This window comes from Oncorhynchus mykiss, chromosome 22 (assembly GCF_057628025.1).
Source record: "Oncorhynchus mykiss isolate SJ-2025 chromosome 22, ASM5762802v1, whole genome shotgun sequence".
Taxonomy (NCBI): Eukaryota; Metazoa; Chordata; class Actinopteri; order Salmoniformes; family Salmonidae; genus Oncorhynchus; species Oncorhynchus mykiss.
The window spans coordinates 45,929,193-45,947,347 of NC_143043.1; the positions used below are offsets into that span (position 1 = coordinate 45,929,193).

General features: G+C 44.5%; 1 protein-coding gene across 1 annotated transcript; it reads right to left on the reverse strand.

Moving 5' to 3' along the window:
* Window positions 1-5,454: 5,454 nt before the first annotated feature.
* On the reverse strand, window positions 5,455-14,809 carry LOC110501875 (rho-related GTP-binding protein RhoE). The gene is made up of 5 exons (XM_021579726.3): window positions 14,289-14,809; window positions 14,090-14,177; window positions 9,241-9,350; window positions 6,551-6,676; window positions 5,455-6,417 (listed from the first exon to the last, which is right to left on the reverse strand). The coding sequence occupies exons 1-5, from the start codon at window positions 14,391-14,393 to the stop codon at window positions 6,175-6,177; spliced, it is 672 nt and encodes a 223-aa protein (XP_021435401.1). The 5' UTR covers window positions 14,394-14,809; the 3' UTR covers window positions 5,455-6,174.
* Window positions 14,810-18,155: the final 3,346 nt, after the last annotated feature.

An 18,155-nucleotide genomic window follows, 5' to 3' on the forward strand; every position in this document is an offset into this window, starting at 1 on the left:
CAGTATATCTTAACGTGGCCAATGTGGCTATGGTTACTGTTTTCCAAATCATAGCACCTCTGCTGGTATTTGAAGACTATTTTGTTGACCACTTAAATTCATGACAAATCCATGATCACATGGCAGCCTGAACCCATACGGCCGTACTGTACGTGGCAGCCTGGACCCATACGGCCGTACTGTACGTGGCAGCCTGGACCCATACGACTGTACGTGGCAGCCTGGACCCATACGACTGTACGTGGCAGCCTGGACCCATACGACTGTACGTGGCAGCCTGGACCCATACGACTGTACGTGGCAGCCTGGACCCATACGGCCGTACTGTACGTGGCAGCCTGGACCCATACGGCCGTACCATGGCAGTGGGCAAACACAGAAAACAGTTCAAACAAAGGCTAAAGAAATGCGTAAAACAGCAACAGACTGGACCAACCAGGCTGAGGCTACAGTCCAGGGGATCTGAGGACCATGACCTCCTGTTAGAAACAAACAGCACACAGGTGATTCACATTCCTCTCACACAGACTGTTTTAGCTTCCAGTCAATACGGCAGCAGTGAGTGGCAAGGCGACCATACCAGGAGGACAGAGCGCCAGAGGCTCTACATGTCCTATTCAATACACATTCTCAAGGTCATTGGTTCATCTGCTGTAATGATTATTATGATTATGGTTTAACAGGTTGATAGTCACAATGATCATGGTGTTATTTTCTCAGTGCTTTGCGCGCAACAATTAGCCACTGTCAGTCTTTGAATAGTTTCTTCCCTTTCTTGGCCTGGTGAAGTTTTTATTCATGTTGTTTTTGCAGTGGCATCCGCTGTCACAAAGAGATGCATCTCTATATCGATCATACTCTTATGAGCTGGAGTTTCTTTTATTATTACTTCAGCCCGGTGTAATATCTGTTGGTGGTATAAGGAGACAGTGTTGTCTGCAGATGGCTGCAGAGAGATTCTATTCTTCTGTAGTGTTGCTGTTGATTCCAACAGAGATGAGGAGGATTCCCTACAGAGAGATGCTGACATATAATCACTAACAGACCTTTGTTTTATGACATCAATCCTATATGAAACAGACTGCGGGGAGGGACGGCTACTTTTCAACGTAGTTTGTTCATGTTTTTAAAGACCATTGTCAATTTAATGTACAGAGTATGATGTATGATGTTTTCCCTGACTCTTTTCCCTGCAGTTGCAGCCATAAGACAGCAGCAGTTTCGCTCCTACAGTCCCTCTCTGAAGTTTGACTGTGGCTTAAGGTACTGTTATGCTTGTGTATCCTCGTGTGTGTAATCCGTGTGTGTGTATGTATGCGTGTGTAATCCGTGTGTGTGTGTGTGTGTGTGTGTGTGTGTGTGTCAGTGGGAGGAGATCTAAGCCACACTGCTGGTGCAGTCTGATTATACTCCCAGCAAGAGGAAGAGGAGCCTGTAGCCCAATTTAGCCCAGCAGTGGAGAGTCCTGGGAGACTTCACCAAAGCAGGGCAGTAGGGAGGAGGAAATCAAATCTAATTTTATTCGTCACGTGCGCTGAATACAACAGGTGTAGATTTTTCAGTTTAATGCTCACCCACTGGGCACACACTGGTTGAGTCAACGTTGTTTCCAAGTCATTTCAAGGAAATTACAGTGCAAAAAGGGTCAATGTAATAGTCTGGGTAGCCATTTGATGAATTGTTCAGCAGTCTTATGGCTTGGGGGTAAAAGTTGTTCAGATGCATTACAGGCTTGTCGCTCCGGTACCACTTTCTGAGCGGTAGCAAAGTGAACAGTCTATGGCTTGGGTGGCTGAGTCTTTAACAATTTTTAGGGCCTTCCACTGACACCGCCTGGTATAGAGGTCCTGGATGGCAGGGAGCTCGGCCCAAGTGATGTACTGGGCTGTCCGCACCATCCTCTGTAGCGCCTTGCGATCGAAGGTGGTGCAGTTGCCATACCAAGCGATGATGCAGCCAGTCAAGATGCTCTCAATGGTGCAGCTGTACAACTTTTTGAGGATCTGAGGGGAAAATCTTTTAAACCTCCTGAGGGGGAAGAGGTGCTGTTCGGCCTTCTTCACGACTGTGCTGGTGTGAGAGGACCATGTTAAGTCCTTGGTGATGTGGACACGATCAGTTCCTTTGTCTTGCTGACATTGAGGGAGAGGTTGTTGTCATGGCACCACACTACCGGGTCTCTGACCTCCTACTTGTAGGCTGTCTCATCGTTGTCGGTGATCAGGCCTATCACCATCTCGTTGTCAACAAACTTGATGATGGTGATGGAGTTGTGTGTGTGGCCCCACAGTCGTGGGTGAACAGGAAGTACAGAAGGGGACTAAGCAGAGAAAATGTCCGGAGAGGTACAGTGAAGTGAAAATATGTGATGGGTAGAATATTGCTGTATCAGTGCCAAATACCTATCGAACAAGAGGATCTTTTCTCATATTACTTCTTTAATCATAGAGGATATTATGGTTGCTGTCAAGCGCCCGAGGCGGATTACTAGGAAGTTGCTGTGAAATGATGTACCTCCTGCTCTGATTGACAGATTTACTGTAAATGGCAACAGCAATTTGACTGAGATGAGCTAGACTGCAAAAGGCAAGAAGGAAAGTTTATTATTTAAATTCACTGATCTTTCAAGCAGGTGATTAAATATAAATCCAGCACCAGACATATATGCACTATATTAGGTACAAATAATCTTGTTACATAATGTTTTTCATGTCATTTTTTTGGTGTTGAGAATTCAGGCTTATGTAAATATCCTATCTCCAGTCTTTGTCATGTCTTGAGAAATCTGGGCGTGTCTGTGGGGGATTGTTTTCTCAACAGCCCAAACAGAATATTTCCCCATTCACTCAGCCAAGCCTATTCAGAGGAAAGCTCTCTTTTGTCAGACTCCATTCACACATCTCCCCTGATGGAATTTGAGTAGAACTCTAGGTCCGACCCTCTATTCGGCCATTTTGCTGACATTGGTAAAAGCGTTACGAGATGTGGCGTTGTTGTGTGAAACATCTGCTCACAAAGTCTAAGTGCATGGCAGGTGGCCTGTTTATTATACCTTTATTTAATAATACCTTTATTTAACTAGGCAAGTCAGTTGAGAACAAATTCTTATTTTCAATGACAGCCTAGGAACAGGGGCAGAATGACAGATTTGTACCTTGTCAGCTCGGGGGTTTGAAGTTGCAACCTTTCGGTTACTAGTCCAACGCTCTAACCACTAGGCTACCCTGCCGCACCTGTGAAGCCATATGCTTAAGGTTGTTAACACTCTACACAGCTTATGAGGGATGGGTCCAAATCTGACAAAATGGCAAACCCAGAGTGTGACCAATGTATCTTCACATGTAGGGGTATATTCAATCCATATCGTGGAAATTCAGCGTTATTGAAATTTAAAGGCAATGTTCCCGTGGTTAGTGGAGACTGCGTTCACGGTAAACGCTGCAGATGTCGTCGTCCCAATATGAAATGACCTTTACATTTCTACCGTGTTGTCTTGTGACGCTTCAACGATTCAGATTGAATAGAGCCCCTAGTCATTGCAACACATTATCAATATCTTTTGTAATGGGATACATGTGTATCAATTTGTATATCCAATTAAATGAGGGCGGTGTAAATATCAGCATTTATTTTTTTATATGGCTAACAAGCATTTTATCAGTAGGCCGGAATGGTGGCTTAGTGCTTTAATTAATACTGCAATGGGGTGTGCAATTGCAAGCTGGCAGTTTAGGCTCAACGATTAAAATATTTGATCACCAAAAACCTCTGGATGGCAATTCAGTTTCCATATCATTACCTTTCAAAGTAGGCCTACCATTTTATAATAACATAAAATATGTACGATTTTAATGAGAACTAATATGAAGTTGAACTTGCTGTTAACAGCTATTGTTGTGTGGTTTAGTATCTCTCCACTGCTGAGAAACTACACTGAACAGATACATACCATATGTGAAGCAACCAGAGGTTCTTCGGGTTTACATTTTGACACAAGTTAAAGAGTTGGAATTCTGATCAACCAATCAATTGAACTCATTTGGATAAGCTTGTAAAGATAGGCTATTTCACAATATTACTACAAGTGTCACTGCAGGAGAGGAAAACCAGGGTGGTGGAATAAGGCTTGCAATTTAGACCATCTCTTTCTATTACCCCGAATCTAACCACAATGAATACAAAAGCAAGGGTAAATGTATTCTGTTATCACCATAATCTCCATAGCATTAGCTCAACGGCCTGGATTTGTACGCTCACAAAAAGACAAATGGGCCTTTTTGTATTTCAACGAGGCAGAACTTCTATATGGCATTAGGTTTTCTGTGGCATAAAAATAGCCATCTCTTCCATATTATACAGCACAGATTTCCCTAAGTCACCTTCCATATCACCTTGAATGGGGCACCGTTAAGGGAATTGATTAGACAGGACACCACAACACAGGACCAATCCTGATAAAAAAAATGCAGCGATTCTGTGTTGATGGAGCCACTGATGCATGTTACACACTGAGCAATCATTTACCCAATAGAATTCAATGACACAGACCACTGGTCCCATCTATGGTACTTGTGTCCTGGTTATTGTAAACTGCTATTCCGACAAACAGCACTATATTGTGCAAAAATAGCAACGCTAAGGATATCACAATCTCTTAATATGTTGCATCACAGTAGTCACCTGATTTCAGGAGACCGGTTTCATATCCTCATGTATCATTGAGGCATCTATATCGTATTGTTGGACAGAATTTGCTGATGTTTTGACATATTTCAGCACATTAGGCCACATTTGACGCGATCAAGACATTCATGTATGTATTGCCTGGGTGTTTTCACTAATTCCTCATTAGGAACAAGAATAATATTGTCAGTCACTACCTTTATAAATACAGTTCCCAAACTACATGTGTCTGGTTTGGCATGGTGAGGGTTTTCAAGCAAATATACATAACTTAAAGAAACCCAAATGTCAAACACAAGGAACCCAACTCTTAATGCTCCTAAAAGATTCAGAAGGGCTGGGGCTGGTAGGACAGACAGCCAGCAGGCAGCTGAGCTGAGGGATAGTTAAGGTTCACCCAGAGTGCGTCATCATGTGACCAGAACTCCTGCAGCGTGCCAACAGAGGAGAGGCGAGAGTGAAAGACTTTAGCAAAGTCACAGCTCTGATAACGAGGCCAGCGTGACAGGCAGAAAGAGCAGGATGTCACTCACAGTAAATGTCTCTCTTCACTAACCAAAGGACAAATCTTATCTACAGTAGTTACTCTTTTCATAGGAAAACCCACAATCCAGAGACGTCAACACTTCCATATATGTCCACAGGAACTGAATGAGCTTCCAAGGCCCTAAATATTTAAAAAATCAAGACCAGTGTCTTGGATAGACCACTAGTTCTTATAAAACTAAACAGGCAAATTCAGAAGGAAAGTATGTACTTCCCATAGGTCAATAAATGCAGCACTGAGGCATTTAATGATGGGCTTATACGTGTATAGGTATAAATTCAAACATGTACCACATTTACATGACTACAGTACATTTAAACATGGCAAATTGACAGTTCTGAAATGAACTATTTTGACATTGTAATGAACAGATTCAGAAAAGGGCAACATTTTAAGAAAAAAGGAAATGTAAATGGTGACAACACGTGACATGCATCAATTCTGCTCAGACATCTTGGTTGTCATCATTGCTTCTCTGTACATTACACAATCTAACTGCTCTCATATCCTTCATTGTCTCTCCTCACAACAATTTCGGTTCATTAGTTAGAAGAACACACAGGATCCTTGAAAACAGCAGACCCCAAAACACTGGTACCTGTAACACTTCAGAAATGGAAGCTTTTCAATAGTCAGGATTCTTCAACCCTGCCTGTGTTCTAAACCATAGGATTCAAGTTCAAGCTGAGAATAAAAGTAGAGCTCTTTAGTGACGACTGTCTGGGATACATCTAGTTCATGATGTGTTCATTTACGCCTTGTTTTTAATGCTTCCCCTAGCGTGTCAAAAAGCAGGGTATAACGTAGCTGTTTTCACCATCAACACCATCCCTCATTCAGTTGGCACACTAATAGTGCATAAAGCTCTTCATGGTTGTCCAAAATTCAAATGCTCATTAGCATGTTCACAGTGTCTCCCAGTCTCTCTAATGACATCATCCCAGTCACATAACAGAACAGGTCTTAGTTTTAGTCTTCTGGAAGTCTGACACCACGGTGGGCAGGTCCGGTCTGCTGTGTGAGATCCTCTTGGTGCTCCTGGAGGACTTGTTGCGTTTGACGTTCTTGTTGCCCTTGTTGACGCAGGCCAGCGTGGCCACGTGGAAGAGGTCCCTGACGCTGTTCTCAGACTGCAGAGACGAACACTCTATGTACGGAGCACTGATATGCTTGGCCATGTTAGAGCCCTGAGACAGAGAGGGAACAACACTGAAATCAGTCAGGAGCTCTGCCTATTACAAATTGTTCCCAGCGCTTTTAATACTGGATCATGTTTAAGTCCATAATCTTGAATGACATTTAGAAAGACATGACACCCACCTGATCATAGGACACTGGGGTATGGCCAGAGTGAGATTTGGTAAAAAGGTCAGTGCGTAGGTCTGACTTGCACCCCACCAGCAGCATCTTGGTGTTGGGACAGAATTCCTCAATCTCTCCTTTCCACTATACAGAGGAAAGAAAAGGGAAAGCATTAGTCCGAGACTGGGGCCCTACTGAGTGGGGTCCGAGAGCAAAAAAGCTTGGTTGGATTATGTTCTTTCCAGGGGAGGAATCTCTAACTGGACCCTACTCCTCTCAGCTGGCACAATACTGAGCCAGGTCAAAGGGCACGGAGACCCACAATAGCCGTGTCTGGGATCTGGGAGACCATGTGTGAACAAGGCCGGTTTGACTACTACTGAGCCTCACGTGAGTTTGTTTTCACATTCCTCCCCGCCACCTCAATGGTACAGCCCTAGTTCTAGCCCTCCCCCCATTGGTACGGTTCAAGTTCTAGTCCCCCCTCATTGGTACGGTCCTAGTTCTCCCCTCATTGGTACGGTCCTAGTTCTCCCCTCATTGGTACGGTCCTAGTTCTAGTACCCCCCTCATTGGCACGGTCCTAGTTCTAGTACCCCCCTCATTGGCACGGTCCTAGTTCTAGTCCCCCCTCATTGGTACGGTCCTAGTTCTAGTCCCCCCCTCATTGGTACGGACCTAGTTCTAGTCCCCCCCTCATTGGTACGGTCCTAGTTCCCCCCCATTGGTACGGTCCTAGTTCTAGTACCCCCCTCATTGGCACGGTCCTAGTTCTAGTACCCCCCTCATTGGCACGGTCCTAGTTCTAGTCCCCCCTCATTGGTACGGTCCTAGTTCTAGTCCCCCCCTCATTGGTACGGACCTAGTTCTAGTCCCCCCCTCATTGGTACGGTCCTAGTTCCCCCCCATTGGTACGGTCCTAGTTCTAGTCCCCCCCTCATTGGTACGGTCCTAGTTCTAGTCCCCCCCTCATTGGTACGGTCCTAGTTCTAGTTCCCCCTCATTGGTACGGTCCTAGTTCCCCCTCATTGGTACGGTCCTAGTTCCCCCTCATTGGTACGGTCCTAGTTCCCCCTCATTGGTACGGTCCTAGTTCCCCCTCATTGGTACGGTTCTAGTTACCCCCTCATTGGTACGGTCCTAGTTCTAGTCCCCACTTATTGGTACGGTCCTAGTTCTAGTCCCCACTTATTGGTACGGTTCTAGTACCCCCCTCATTGGTACGGTTCTAGTTCTAGTAGCCCCCTCATTGGTACGGTTCTAGTTCTAGTAGCCCCCTCATTGGTACGGTTCTAGTACCCCCCCCTCATTGGTGCGGTTCTAGTACCCCCCCTCATTGGTACGGTTCTAGTACCCCCCCCTCATTGGTACGGTTCTAGTACCCCCCCCTCATTGGTACGGTTCTAGTACCCCATCTCATTGGTACGGTTCTAGTACCCCATCTCATTGGTACAGTCCTAGTTCTAGTCCCCCCTCATTGGTACGGTTCTAGTTCTAGTACCCCCCTCATTGGTGCGGTTCTAGTACCCCCCCTCAGTGCGGTTCTAGTTCTAGTACCCCCCTCATTGGTACGGTTCTAGTACCCCCCTCATTGGTGCGGTTCTAGTACCCCCCTCATTGGTGCGGTTCTAGTACCCCCCTCATTGGTGCGGTTCTAGTACCCCCCTCATTGGTGCGGTTCTAGTACCCCCCTCATTGGTGCGGTTCTAGTACCCCCCTTATTGGTGCGGTTCTAGTACCCCCCCTCATTGGTACAGTTCTAGTTCTAGTACCCCCCTCATTGGTGCGGTTCTAGTACCCCCCCCTCATTGGTGCGGTTCTAGTTCTAGTACCCCCCCTCATTGGTACAGTTCTAGTTCTAGTACCCCCCTCATTGGTGCGGTTCTAGTACCCCCCCTCATTGGTGCGGTTCTAGTTCTAGTACCCCCCTCATTGGTACGGTTCTAGTACCCCCCTCATTGGTGCGGTTCTAGTACCCCCCTCATTGGTACGGTTCTAGTACCCCCCTCATTGGTGCGGTTCTAGTACCCCCCTCATTGGTGCGGTTCTAGTACCCCCCTCATTGGTGCGGTTCTAGTACCCCCCTCATTGGTGCGGTTCTAGTACCCCCCCTCATTGGTGCGGTTCTAGTACCCCCCCTCATTGGTGCGGTTCTAGTACCCCCCCCCCCATTGGTGCAGTTCTAGTACCCCCCCTCATTGGTGCGGTTCTAGTACCCCCCCTCATTGGTGCAGTTTTAGTACCCCCCCTCATTGGTGCGGTTCTAGTACCGCCCCCCCTCATTGGTGCGGTTCTAGTACCTCCCCCCCTCATTGGTGCGGTTCTAGTACCTCCCCCCCTCATTGGTGCGGTTCTAGTACCCCCCCCATTGGTGCGGTTCTAGTACCCCCCCATTGGTGCGGTTCTAGTACCCCCCCATTGGTACGGTTCTAGTACCCCCCCCTCATTGGTACGGTTCTAGTACCCCCATATCATTGGTGCGGTTCTAGTACCCCCCCCCCCCTCTCATTGGTTAAGCTAGTTTTTAGCAGAATTTGTTTTTTCAGAGGTCCCTTGACCCAGAAACACAAATGGAGGCCTTTCTAGAGAGGGTCTAGGGGACTGAATGAAAATTCCATTGGGACAGGCCATTGTTCACCTTTTCAAGAGGAGCCGAGGCAGCTTATCTTCCAGAACAAGAGTCCGCTATATCACCCCAAAACACTCACCTTCTTCAGTACACTGTCCAGGGTCTCTGGTCTGCTGATGTCAAAGCAGATGAGGACTGCATCAGAGTCCGGGTAGGAGAGAGGTCGCACGTTGTCATAGTATGCAGAGCCTGCAATTCAAACACGTCACCATGTTGTTAGTCAAGTAAAAGAGGGTCTGTGGTAACTGGGTCACGGTACTTCCTCAACTAGATGCGTTGATTCAAACAATGACAATGTTATTTGCAGAGACTGATCAAACTGCAGTGGTTCCCATTCCAAACAGGAGTAGAAACAAAAAGTTACAGAATCCAACTAATACAAAATTCTATGAGGTATTTTACCAGTGAAATATACACTTGTGACGTACATACTGCACACTAAACAATCTGTAACATAACCTTCAGGACATGAGGTTTTCTTGGGACAAATGTGTGTAGTGTGGAATGCAGAGAATCTTCAGAGCTGTTGAAGCTCTGTGGTGGACTGGGTCAGGTTGCATCCCAGGTAAAGAAACCAACACTAATGTCTGGAAGTTCCCATCTCCCCATTATGCCTCTGTGAAAAATGGTGGGGATTTTCTAGTTTCCCACAGTAGGGTGGTCTTTGAGGTACAACATGAGGGGGCTCCTCTCCTCATACAGGTTATATATTACCTTTAATCCAAACTGGCTGCGCAAAAATACCATATCTCACATATACAGCCTCTACTGTAGGAAACAGCTTCTCATTTTCAGAAAGGAGATTTGTGTAATTGTCTAAGGGTTCCATGCCAAAGGCCTTTCTCCTTTAGAATACAAAGCCATGTAGAATAACCTAGGTTCCTGAATTGTGCCATTGAATTCTAAAGAATGCGGGGTTAAAGTATGCTTTTTCACATCATGACTTGAAGTCATAACAATCACTCAACCTGATCCAATACTTCTGAAGCTGGCTTTACAACACCTGCCCCCACCCAAACCAGAAATGTTTTGATTCACAAATGGAATCCAGATGGTCCCACTCTGGACCAAAACACCAATGGCACCATCACCATCTGTCTTTTTCAATTTTCACTCTAATTTACCTCAACACAATTAAACTCAGTTTGAATTCTCAGGAGTAAACTTCTGTACCAGTGGGCCCATTTGAATATTTGGACATGGTAGAGTGCCTATAAATCATATGCTGTGGTATGACATGGATTCCCCTCCCGGCACGTTTCTCCACCAACAAATTCACACCAGCAGATGTAAACAATGCAGAAATATTTTCAAGTCTGGCGAGTCAGATTCCTTATGTTAAACAAACAGCCTTGAGGCCCCTATTTTCATAGCCCACCTTAAGGTTTGATAAATGGCTCGACCAGAACACGTGTGGGATTTGGAATGTTTAAAACTCTGGTATGAAGGATTTTCCATGGGAACATTAAAATAGAGTTGTAGGATTGAGTTGATTTTAAAATGGGGTAAACCTAACCGACTGTAAGAAATTGCAATTTTAGGCTCGAAGTACAGTAAATGTATCTGTCGCTGTGAGACGTGATGAAAAGTGTACATGATAAAACAACGACATCAAACTAACCTAAGGCATCTTTCCTCATTCAACGTACAGCTCATCGATCAGATAGGTGGGTTAGGGGCTACAGAAATACAGGACACCAACCCAAGGCAATGCACATAACTATTACATACTATAAGTAATAGTTGTGCTTTTAGGAGAGAGACGGGAAATCTCCAGGAGGATATTTCTCACAGGGGTGGATATAACCACTTCCCTGACCAATGACATGGTCCGACCAATTCCTCTACTAAACACATTGATCCACATACAGAATCTAAAACACTGGAGTCCCATGCATTTCTAATGACCTTTCAGCTAACTGTGTTAAGAGTTATTCTCAGGTGCTATTCTTCATGCAGGTTGCTCCAGAAAGCTCTGAAATAATGAGTACGGTACTATGTGATGAGAAGGGAACTAGACAAGATCATCTGGGTAACCCTATATTTCAGTGAACTCACCAACTGATGTAGGATCTTAATTTGAGCTAGTTTTCTACAGCAGAAAAAATTATCAATCGGCAGCAGGAAATGTGAATAATTATGTGGATTATAATCAATGGATATTTTTGTAGTGGTTGATACATTTTTCGTAAATCAAGTCTGACATTTCAAAGTGGAAATTTCAAACTTCAGAAGCATTTTTGCTACACGTTTTAAATTTCCTGCATTGCAGGAAAGTTCTCCTGCAAAAGGGTGATCAAATTAAGATCCAGCATCTTTACTGATATCCCTAAGAGAGAAACTACTGTACATGGCATGTGCAGTATAATGAGGCTACCATGATATGGGACGACGTTCAATTAATCACTAGAATAGATGTCTACTCTTTTTAAGAAAACTAGCACGAGTCTAAGTGGACTACATGTGCATTATAAAGTAGAGAGAGAGAGAAGGTGGCAAACTGTTGGAGGCTCTTTACCCATTATACGTAGTTGCGGTACTCCAATTTCCACATGAGACTCGTTTGTGATAACAATAAACAACACTATCGTGTATCTCGAAACGCGTCACCCTATCCACAAGGTTATCAAAACAATTCCACCATATCTACGTTATCACACCATCATGTTGTGATGAGAGGGAGGGGATTGCTGGTCCAGTGGAACTCCTTAGATGTGTGTCAGCCCTGGTGTGTGTGTGGTGAGGGCTGGTGTGTGTGGTGAGGGCTCGTGTGTGGTGAGGGCTGCCCTGGTGTATCAGCCCTGGTGTGTCAGCTCTTCCTGAAACTGTGGTGTAATCACTGAGTCGTGTCCTGGGCAGACCCAAGGGACGCCACAATCAGCTTAAGGTCAGAGAGCAGAGGAGAGGCAGCCCAACACACTCCCTCACCCCTCTCTACACACCCCCCTTCACCTCGCCCAAAGCACTCCCTCAACCCCTTACTACCCCCTCTCTACACACACACACACACACACACACACACACACACACACACACACACACACACACACACACACACACACACACCCAGCCCAGAGGACTCCCTGACCGGCAGGTAGCCTGGTGGGTAGGACTGTTGGACCAGTAACTGAAAGGTTACTGGATCAAATCCCCGAGCTGACAAGGTAAAAATCTTTTGTTCTGAGCAAAGCAGTTAACCCACTGTTCCCCAGGTGCTGATGATGTGGCTGTCAATTAAGGCAGCCCCCCCCCCCCCCCCCCCCCCCCCGCACCTCTCTGATTCAGAGGGGTTGGTTAAATGAGTAAGACATATTTCAGTTGAATGCATTCAGTTTTACAACTGTCTAGGTATCCCCCTTTCTCTTTCCCATTACTACTCCATCTCCTCCCAGAGCAGTACACAGACCCAGGGAGGCAGAGCAGCCCAAACACCCAACCAGTCCAGGCTGGAGGCATCCGCAACTGTAGTTTAGCAGGTAATTAACTCCAGACCTGGGGCTGGGTTAAGGTTACATCCCCTCCAGACCTGGGGCTGGGTTAAAACCTCTTAAGGATCCGCCCCTTTTTTTCAATTTTCGCCTAATATGACATACTCAAATCTAACTGCCTGTAGCTCGGGACCTGAAGCAAGGATATGCATATTCTTGGTGCTATTTGAAAGGAAACACTTTCAAGTTTGTGGAAATGTGAAAGGAATGTAGGAGAATAACACAATAGATCTGGTAAAAGAAAATACAAAAAACCAACTGTTCTTTTGAATTTTTTTAAACCATCATCTTTGAAATGCAAGAGAAATGCCATAATGTATTATTCCAGCCCAGGTGCAATTTAGATTGGCCACTAGATGGCAGCAGTGTGTGCAGAGTATTAGACTGATCCAATAAACCATTGCATTTCTGTTAAATGTTGTATCAAGACTGCCCAAATGTGTCTAATTTGTTTATACATTTTCATGTTCAAAATTGTGCACTCTCCTCAAACAATAGCATGGTATTATTTCACTGTAATAGCTACTGTAAATTGGACAGTGCAGTTAGATTAACAAGAATGTAAGCTTTCTGACAATATCAGATATGTCTATGTCCTGGGAAATGTTCTTGTTACTTACAACCTCATGCTAATCGCATTAGCCTACGTTAGCTTAACCGTCCCATGGATGGGACATCGATCCCCCCCCAGACCTGGGGCTGGGTTAGATTGTGCAGACCTGGGGCTGTGTTTGGGTTAGATCCCCCAGGGACCTTTATATGGGATTCCTGTTGAGTGTGTGAGGCTGTGAGGGGGAGCGGCTTTATAAAACAAATAATGCAAGAGGACCGGCCAGGCCAAGCTCTCTGAGTAAAAATGTGTGTATGTTGGCCAGGGGAAAATAAGTGTCTCTAATTTCGTTACCGCCCTTTAGATTTTCTCTCCTCATAGACAGCTGAAAGAAATTAAGTACAAATCTACTCCTACAGACCGAGGGATACAAAACAGGTACCAATGCAAGGTTTGCATTTATTTCAGAGTGCACAGGACAAAAACGTATGTCAGTAAGTAGCCTATGTTGATTTCACAAGACTGATGTACAATTCTATACAGAGGCAACACCAGTGTTTGAGTTCCCACATTGTCAGGTGTTCAAGGGTGTGAGGGTCGTTTCAGATGTAGGCTAATGCTGGTGGTGTACAAAAGGTTTCCATAACTGTTATCCGACTCCTATCTACCCCTTTCCCACATTCCAGAGAGGCAGCGTCAGACCATTCCTCTCAAAGGGGCTGGCTGTTACTGTAAAGCACATAATGTGGCCAATACTGCATATCAGGATTTCATGCTTGTCTTCGGTTGTAGAACACTCTAGATGTTTCATGCCTGGTTTATATTAGCTACAGCATGTATGACAGTGACGCAGGCTTTCAGAAGGGTAATAACGTGCAGTGGGTCCTCACCTGAAGTGTCCCACAGACGGAGTTCAACTCTCTGCGTATCGATTTCAAAACTTGCCGTGTAGTTCTCAAACACCGTGGGAATGTAGCCCTACAGATGAAATAAAATGGTGATATCCATGTTTAGACATAGAAAAGTTGCAAGCTGATTGATAACTCATAATAATCATGTTTAAAAAATGACATATCACATAAAACTCACCTCAGGAAATGAATCTTTTGCAAACACATTTAGTAGAGCGGTTTTCCCACATTCACTATCCCCAACGACAACTATTTTACATTTTACGCTTGGATTTAAATCCATTTTGTAACGAATTGTGATATTGTCCTCCGTCTTTCCATAAAATAGAAAGTGTCCTAAAGAAGAATAAAGTCGGGATCAACAGAACATCCGAACGTTCTAGATTCCCAAGTATGATGATGGGCGGACTGCAGCAGCCAGCTGCACATAATGAGAACGTCGCGACGGGAAAGTAACTTAAAAAATGTAAAAATAGAAAACCTTTAAATAATTAATATGATCCCTTAGGAGAGTGAAAGACTGTGACATCCAAGTAGCGTCCCATATAGCCAGTCCTGTATCCGAGAGCTCCAGACCCTTTATAAGACTCAACGGTCCTCAGCTTGGAGTTTGCAGGACTTTGAGGATTCACTCCAATTTCTAGTCAGAGAGCGAGGGCGTTGCGCAAGTAGGTCGAGCACGCATGTATCAGACCAGTTAGTCATTTGAGGAGCTGTAATACATATTTGGTTGACAGTGAATTACACAATTTCTGATAAATAATATTAAAGGTCCTATAGTAATTATGTTATTGCAATAAAACAGTATTTTGCAGTAGGTATAAATCAGAATATAATCTACAAACATAATTAATAATTGTGTCATCCTTTGGAACCTGTAATGTATTCCCATTAGTTTTATCGGTGTTTATTGGACTTTGAATGAACCGTCTGGAATGAAGTCTCAATATTTCTATTTATTTGTTTTTTATATTTATAACCACTTTTAAAGGGGTTGAAACTAGTGCACTCTCCTTTAACGACTGTAGTACTGAAGCCAATGAGATGTTTGTCTGCAATGAATATCAATAACCTTGAGAGTGATGAAAACAGCTGGAGTTATGCATAGAGGTGCTGAGAGGGGAGAGCCTCCCCCACTATGCTGCCATATTGTCCTGAAGCAAACACCACAGGAAACTCAGTAGACTCACCTTAATTCTGACTTGAGAGGAGTTACAATCAGCGCTGCGGTATCTTTGGTAGCAGGTATTTAAGATGATATCTCTCCTTGAAGAAGTGGACCATGCAGGGCAAGTAGAGTACATTGTTTTCAACACAGCTTCATCATGTAGAATTATGAGTCCTTTCGACTCACCGCTCACCACGAAGTAACACTCAATAACACTGTTGTTGTGTGTTGATGGAGTGTTGCTGTATTGTGGTATGTGATGAGGACCTAACGCTGTAAAAGTTCCTTTCTATGGTGGGCTTCACTGTAAAAGGAACATGGTCTTGCATAGTAATGAAGCGATTTGAAGCAGTCAGCTTTTCCTCTGAGGAAAGCTACGACTCAAGCCTCTTTCACACTCTGATTGCTTTTCTGTCAGGTTACATACGAGGCCGTGCTAAGAATCAGCACTTTTTGATGACTGTTTTTGTTCCTCCCTGAGAGCCTCCATTGTGTGGTCAGAACACATTCTGTGGAACACAAAGGAATTTTGACACAGAACAGCCTTTGTTGTTATCGGTAACCTACCAAGATAGAGGACACCATTGTAGTTTACTGAATGAATGGCAAACTCTCTCTCTCTCTCTCTCTCTGATAGTGTGCTAAAATGTGAGTTTACTACACACAGATTCAGTGCCATGGATGAAAGAAGCATTTCCATGTTTGTCACAAGGTATCTTTTGTGAAATAGACAAAACATCCAACACTCACTGACCTTTCGACTTGGCTCTTACATAAGTCATGAAACGTTCAGTTAATATGTAGGTCCTATAATGTGAATACGGATGTGAGTCTCTACTATCCACAAGTTCATTGACAACTATCTTTGGCCCAGATCACAGGTCTCACAAGATGGACTCCTTTGCTTTATCAGCTGGAAGTCTGAACTTGGGGTGAAAGTTTTCCAGGATTTGGGGATAAACTGTACTCCAAATAAGTCATTCATATGACAACAGTGAACACTTACAACCAGAAATGTAAAATAAATTCATAGAACTGAACAATTACAAATGTTCTTGTCATCAATCAATGCCAATGACTTTCAAATGTATATGCTTTGTAAACAACTAAAATTATATTGTCCAGGTTCATGTTGTTGCCAGCACTGCACACACCTCTATGAAAACAAAACCTCACACTCCAGCCACAACTCTGTCTGGGAATGATCCGGGGGCTGAGCTTGACCCAAGACAGCAGCCTCCCTGTACTCACACTGAACAAAAATACAACGTCAACATGCAACAATTTCAAAGATTTTACTTAGTTAAGGTTCATACTGTATAAGAAATCAGTCAATTGAGAATTTTTTATTAGGCCCTAATCTATGGCACAGGAGGTTGGTGGCACCTTAATTGGGGAGAACAGGGTTGTGGGTAATGACTGGAGGGGAATCAGAATAATACAATCAAACACATGGTTTGATGCCATTCCATTTGCTACGTTTCAGCTATTATTATGATCCACTCTCCCCATGACAGCCTACTGTGATCTATGGATTTCACATGACTGGGAATACAGATACTTTTTTTTTTAAAGTAGGGGCGTGGATCAGCGTGTGACAACCATTTGCCTCATACATCTTCTGCGGCATAGAGATGATCAGGCTGTTGATTGTGGCCCGTGGAGTGTTGTCCCACTCCTCTTCAATGGCTGTGTGAAGTTGCTGGATATTGGCGGGAGCATCCGAAACATGGTCAATGGGTGATGACATGTCTGGTGAGTATGCAGGTCATGGAAGAACTGGAACATTTTCAGCTTCCAGGAATTGTGTACAGATCATTGCGACACGGGGCCATGATTTATCATGCTGAAACGTGAGGTGAAGGCGCCAGATGAATGGCACAACAATGGGACTCACGATCTCATCACGTTAACTCTGTGCATTAAAATGATCATCAATAAAATGCAATTGTGTTTGTTGTCCATAGCTTATTCCTCCCCATACTATAACCCCACCGCCACCATGGGGCACTCTGTTCACAATGTTGACATCAGCAAAGTGCTTGCCCACACAATGCCATACACACTGTCTGCGTTCGGCCCAATACAGTTGAAACTGAGATTTGTCCATGAAGGGCACACTTCTCCAGCGTGCCAGTGGCCATTTGAAGGAGAGCATTTGCCCATTGAAGTCGGTTACGACGCCGAACTGCAGACAGGTCAAGACCCTAGTTAGGATGACAAGCATGCAGATGAGCTTCCTTGAAACAGTTTCTGACAGTTTGTGCAGCAATTCTTCAGTGGTGCACACCCACAGTTTCATCAGCTGCCCAGGTGGCTTGTCTCAGACCATCCCGCAGGTGAAGAAGCTGGATGTGGAGGGCCTGGGCTGTCGTGGTTACACGTGGTCTATGGTTATGAGGACAGTTGGACGATGTAAACATCTTTGTGCACAACATCTGAGAAAAATATGTTTTTGGTGCGTATTGAACATTTCTGGGATCTTTTATTTCAGCTCATGAAACATGGGACCAACGCTTCACATGTTGCATCTATATTTTTGTTCGGTATACATATTACGAGCCAATAGCTCTCCTGTATACTTTACCAAGCACCAGCACCAGGGCCTGTTCTGGATAGTTTAGAAAGTCCATGTCCTGTTGGGTGGGAAGTCAGTAAAAAAAACCCTGCCATTGGAATTACACAGCGTGGCCCTAAACGCTGTAGCTAGTAACATTATAATTCATTCACAATGGATTTATTTACATGAAGCAGCTGCCTGTATCTGGCTGTCGAGAGTCAATGCAGTGTCTTTACTTTACCTAGCTAGCACAACAGCTAGCTAGTGAATCATGCTAACGTTAGCCAGCTAGCTTAAAATGTATCTATGGGCTATAT

Excerpts from the sequence above, each read along its gene's own strand:
- LOC110501875 (XM_021579726.3), bottom strand. The coding sequence starts at position 14,393 with ATGGATTTAAATCCAAGCGTAAAATGTAAAATAGTTGTCGTTGGGGAT. Across the intron at positions 9,351-14,089 it reads CCGTCTGTGGGACACTTCAG|GCTCTGCATACTATGACAAC; the intron begins GTGAGGACCCAC and ends TTTGAATTGCAG. Across the intron at positions 6,418-6,550 it reads CCCCAGTGTCCTATGATCAG|GGCTCTAACATGGCCAAGCA; the intron begins GTGGGTGTCATG and ends TCTCTGTCTCAG.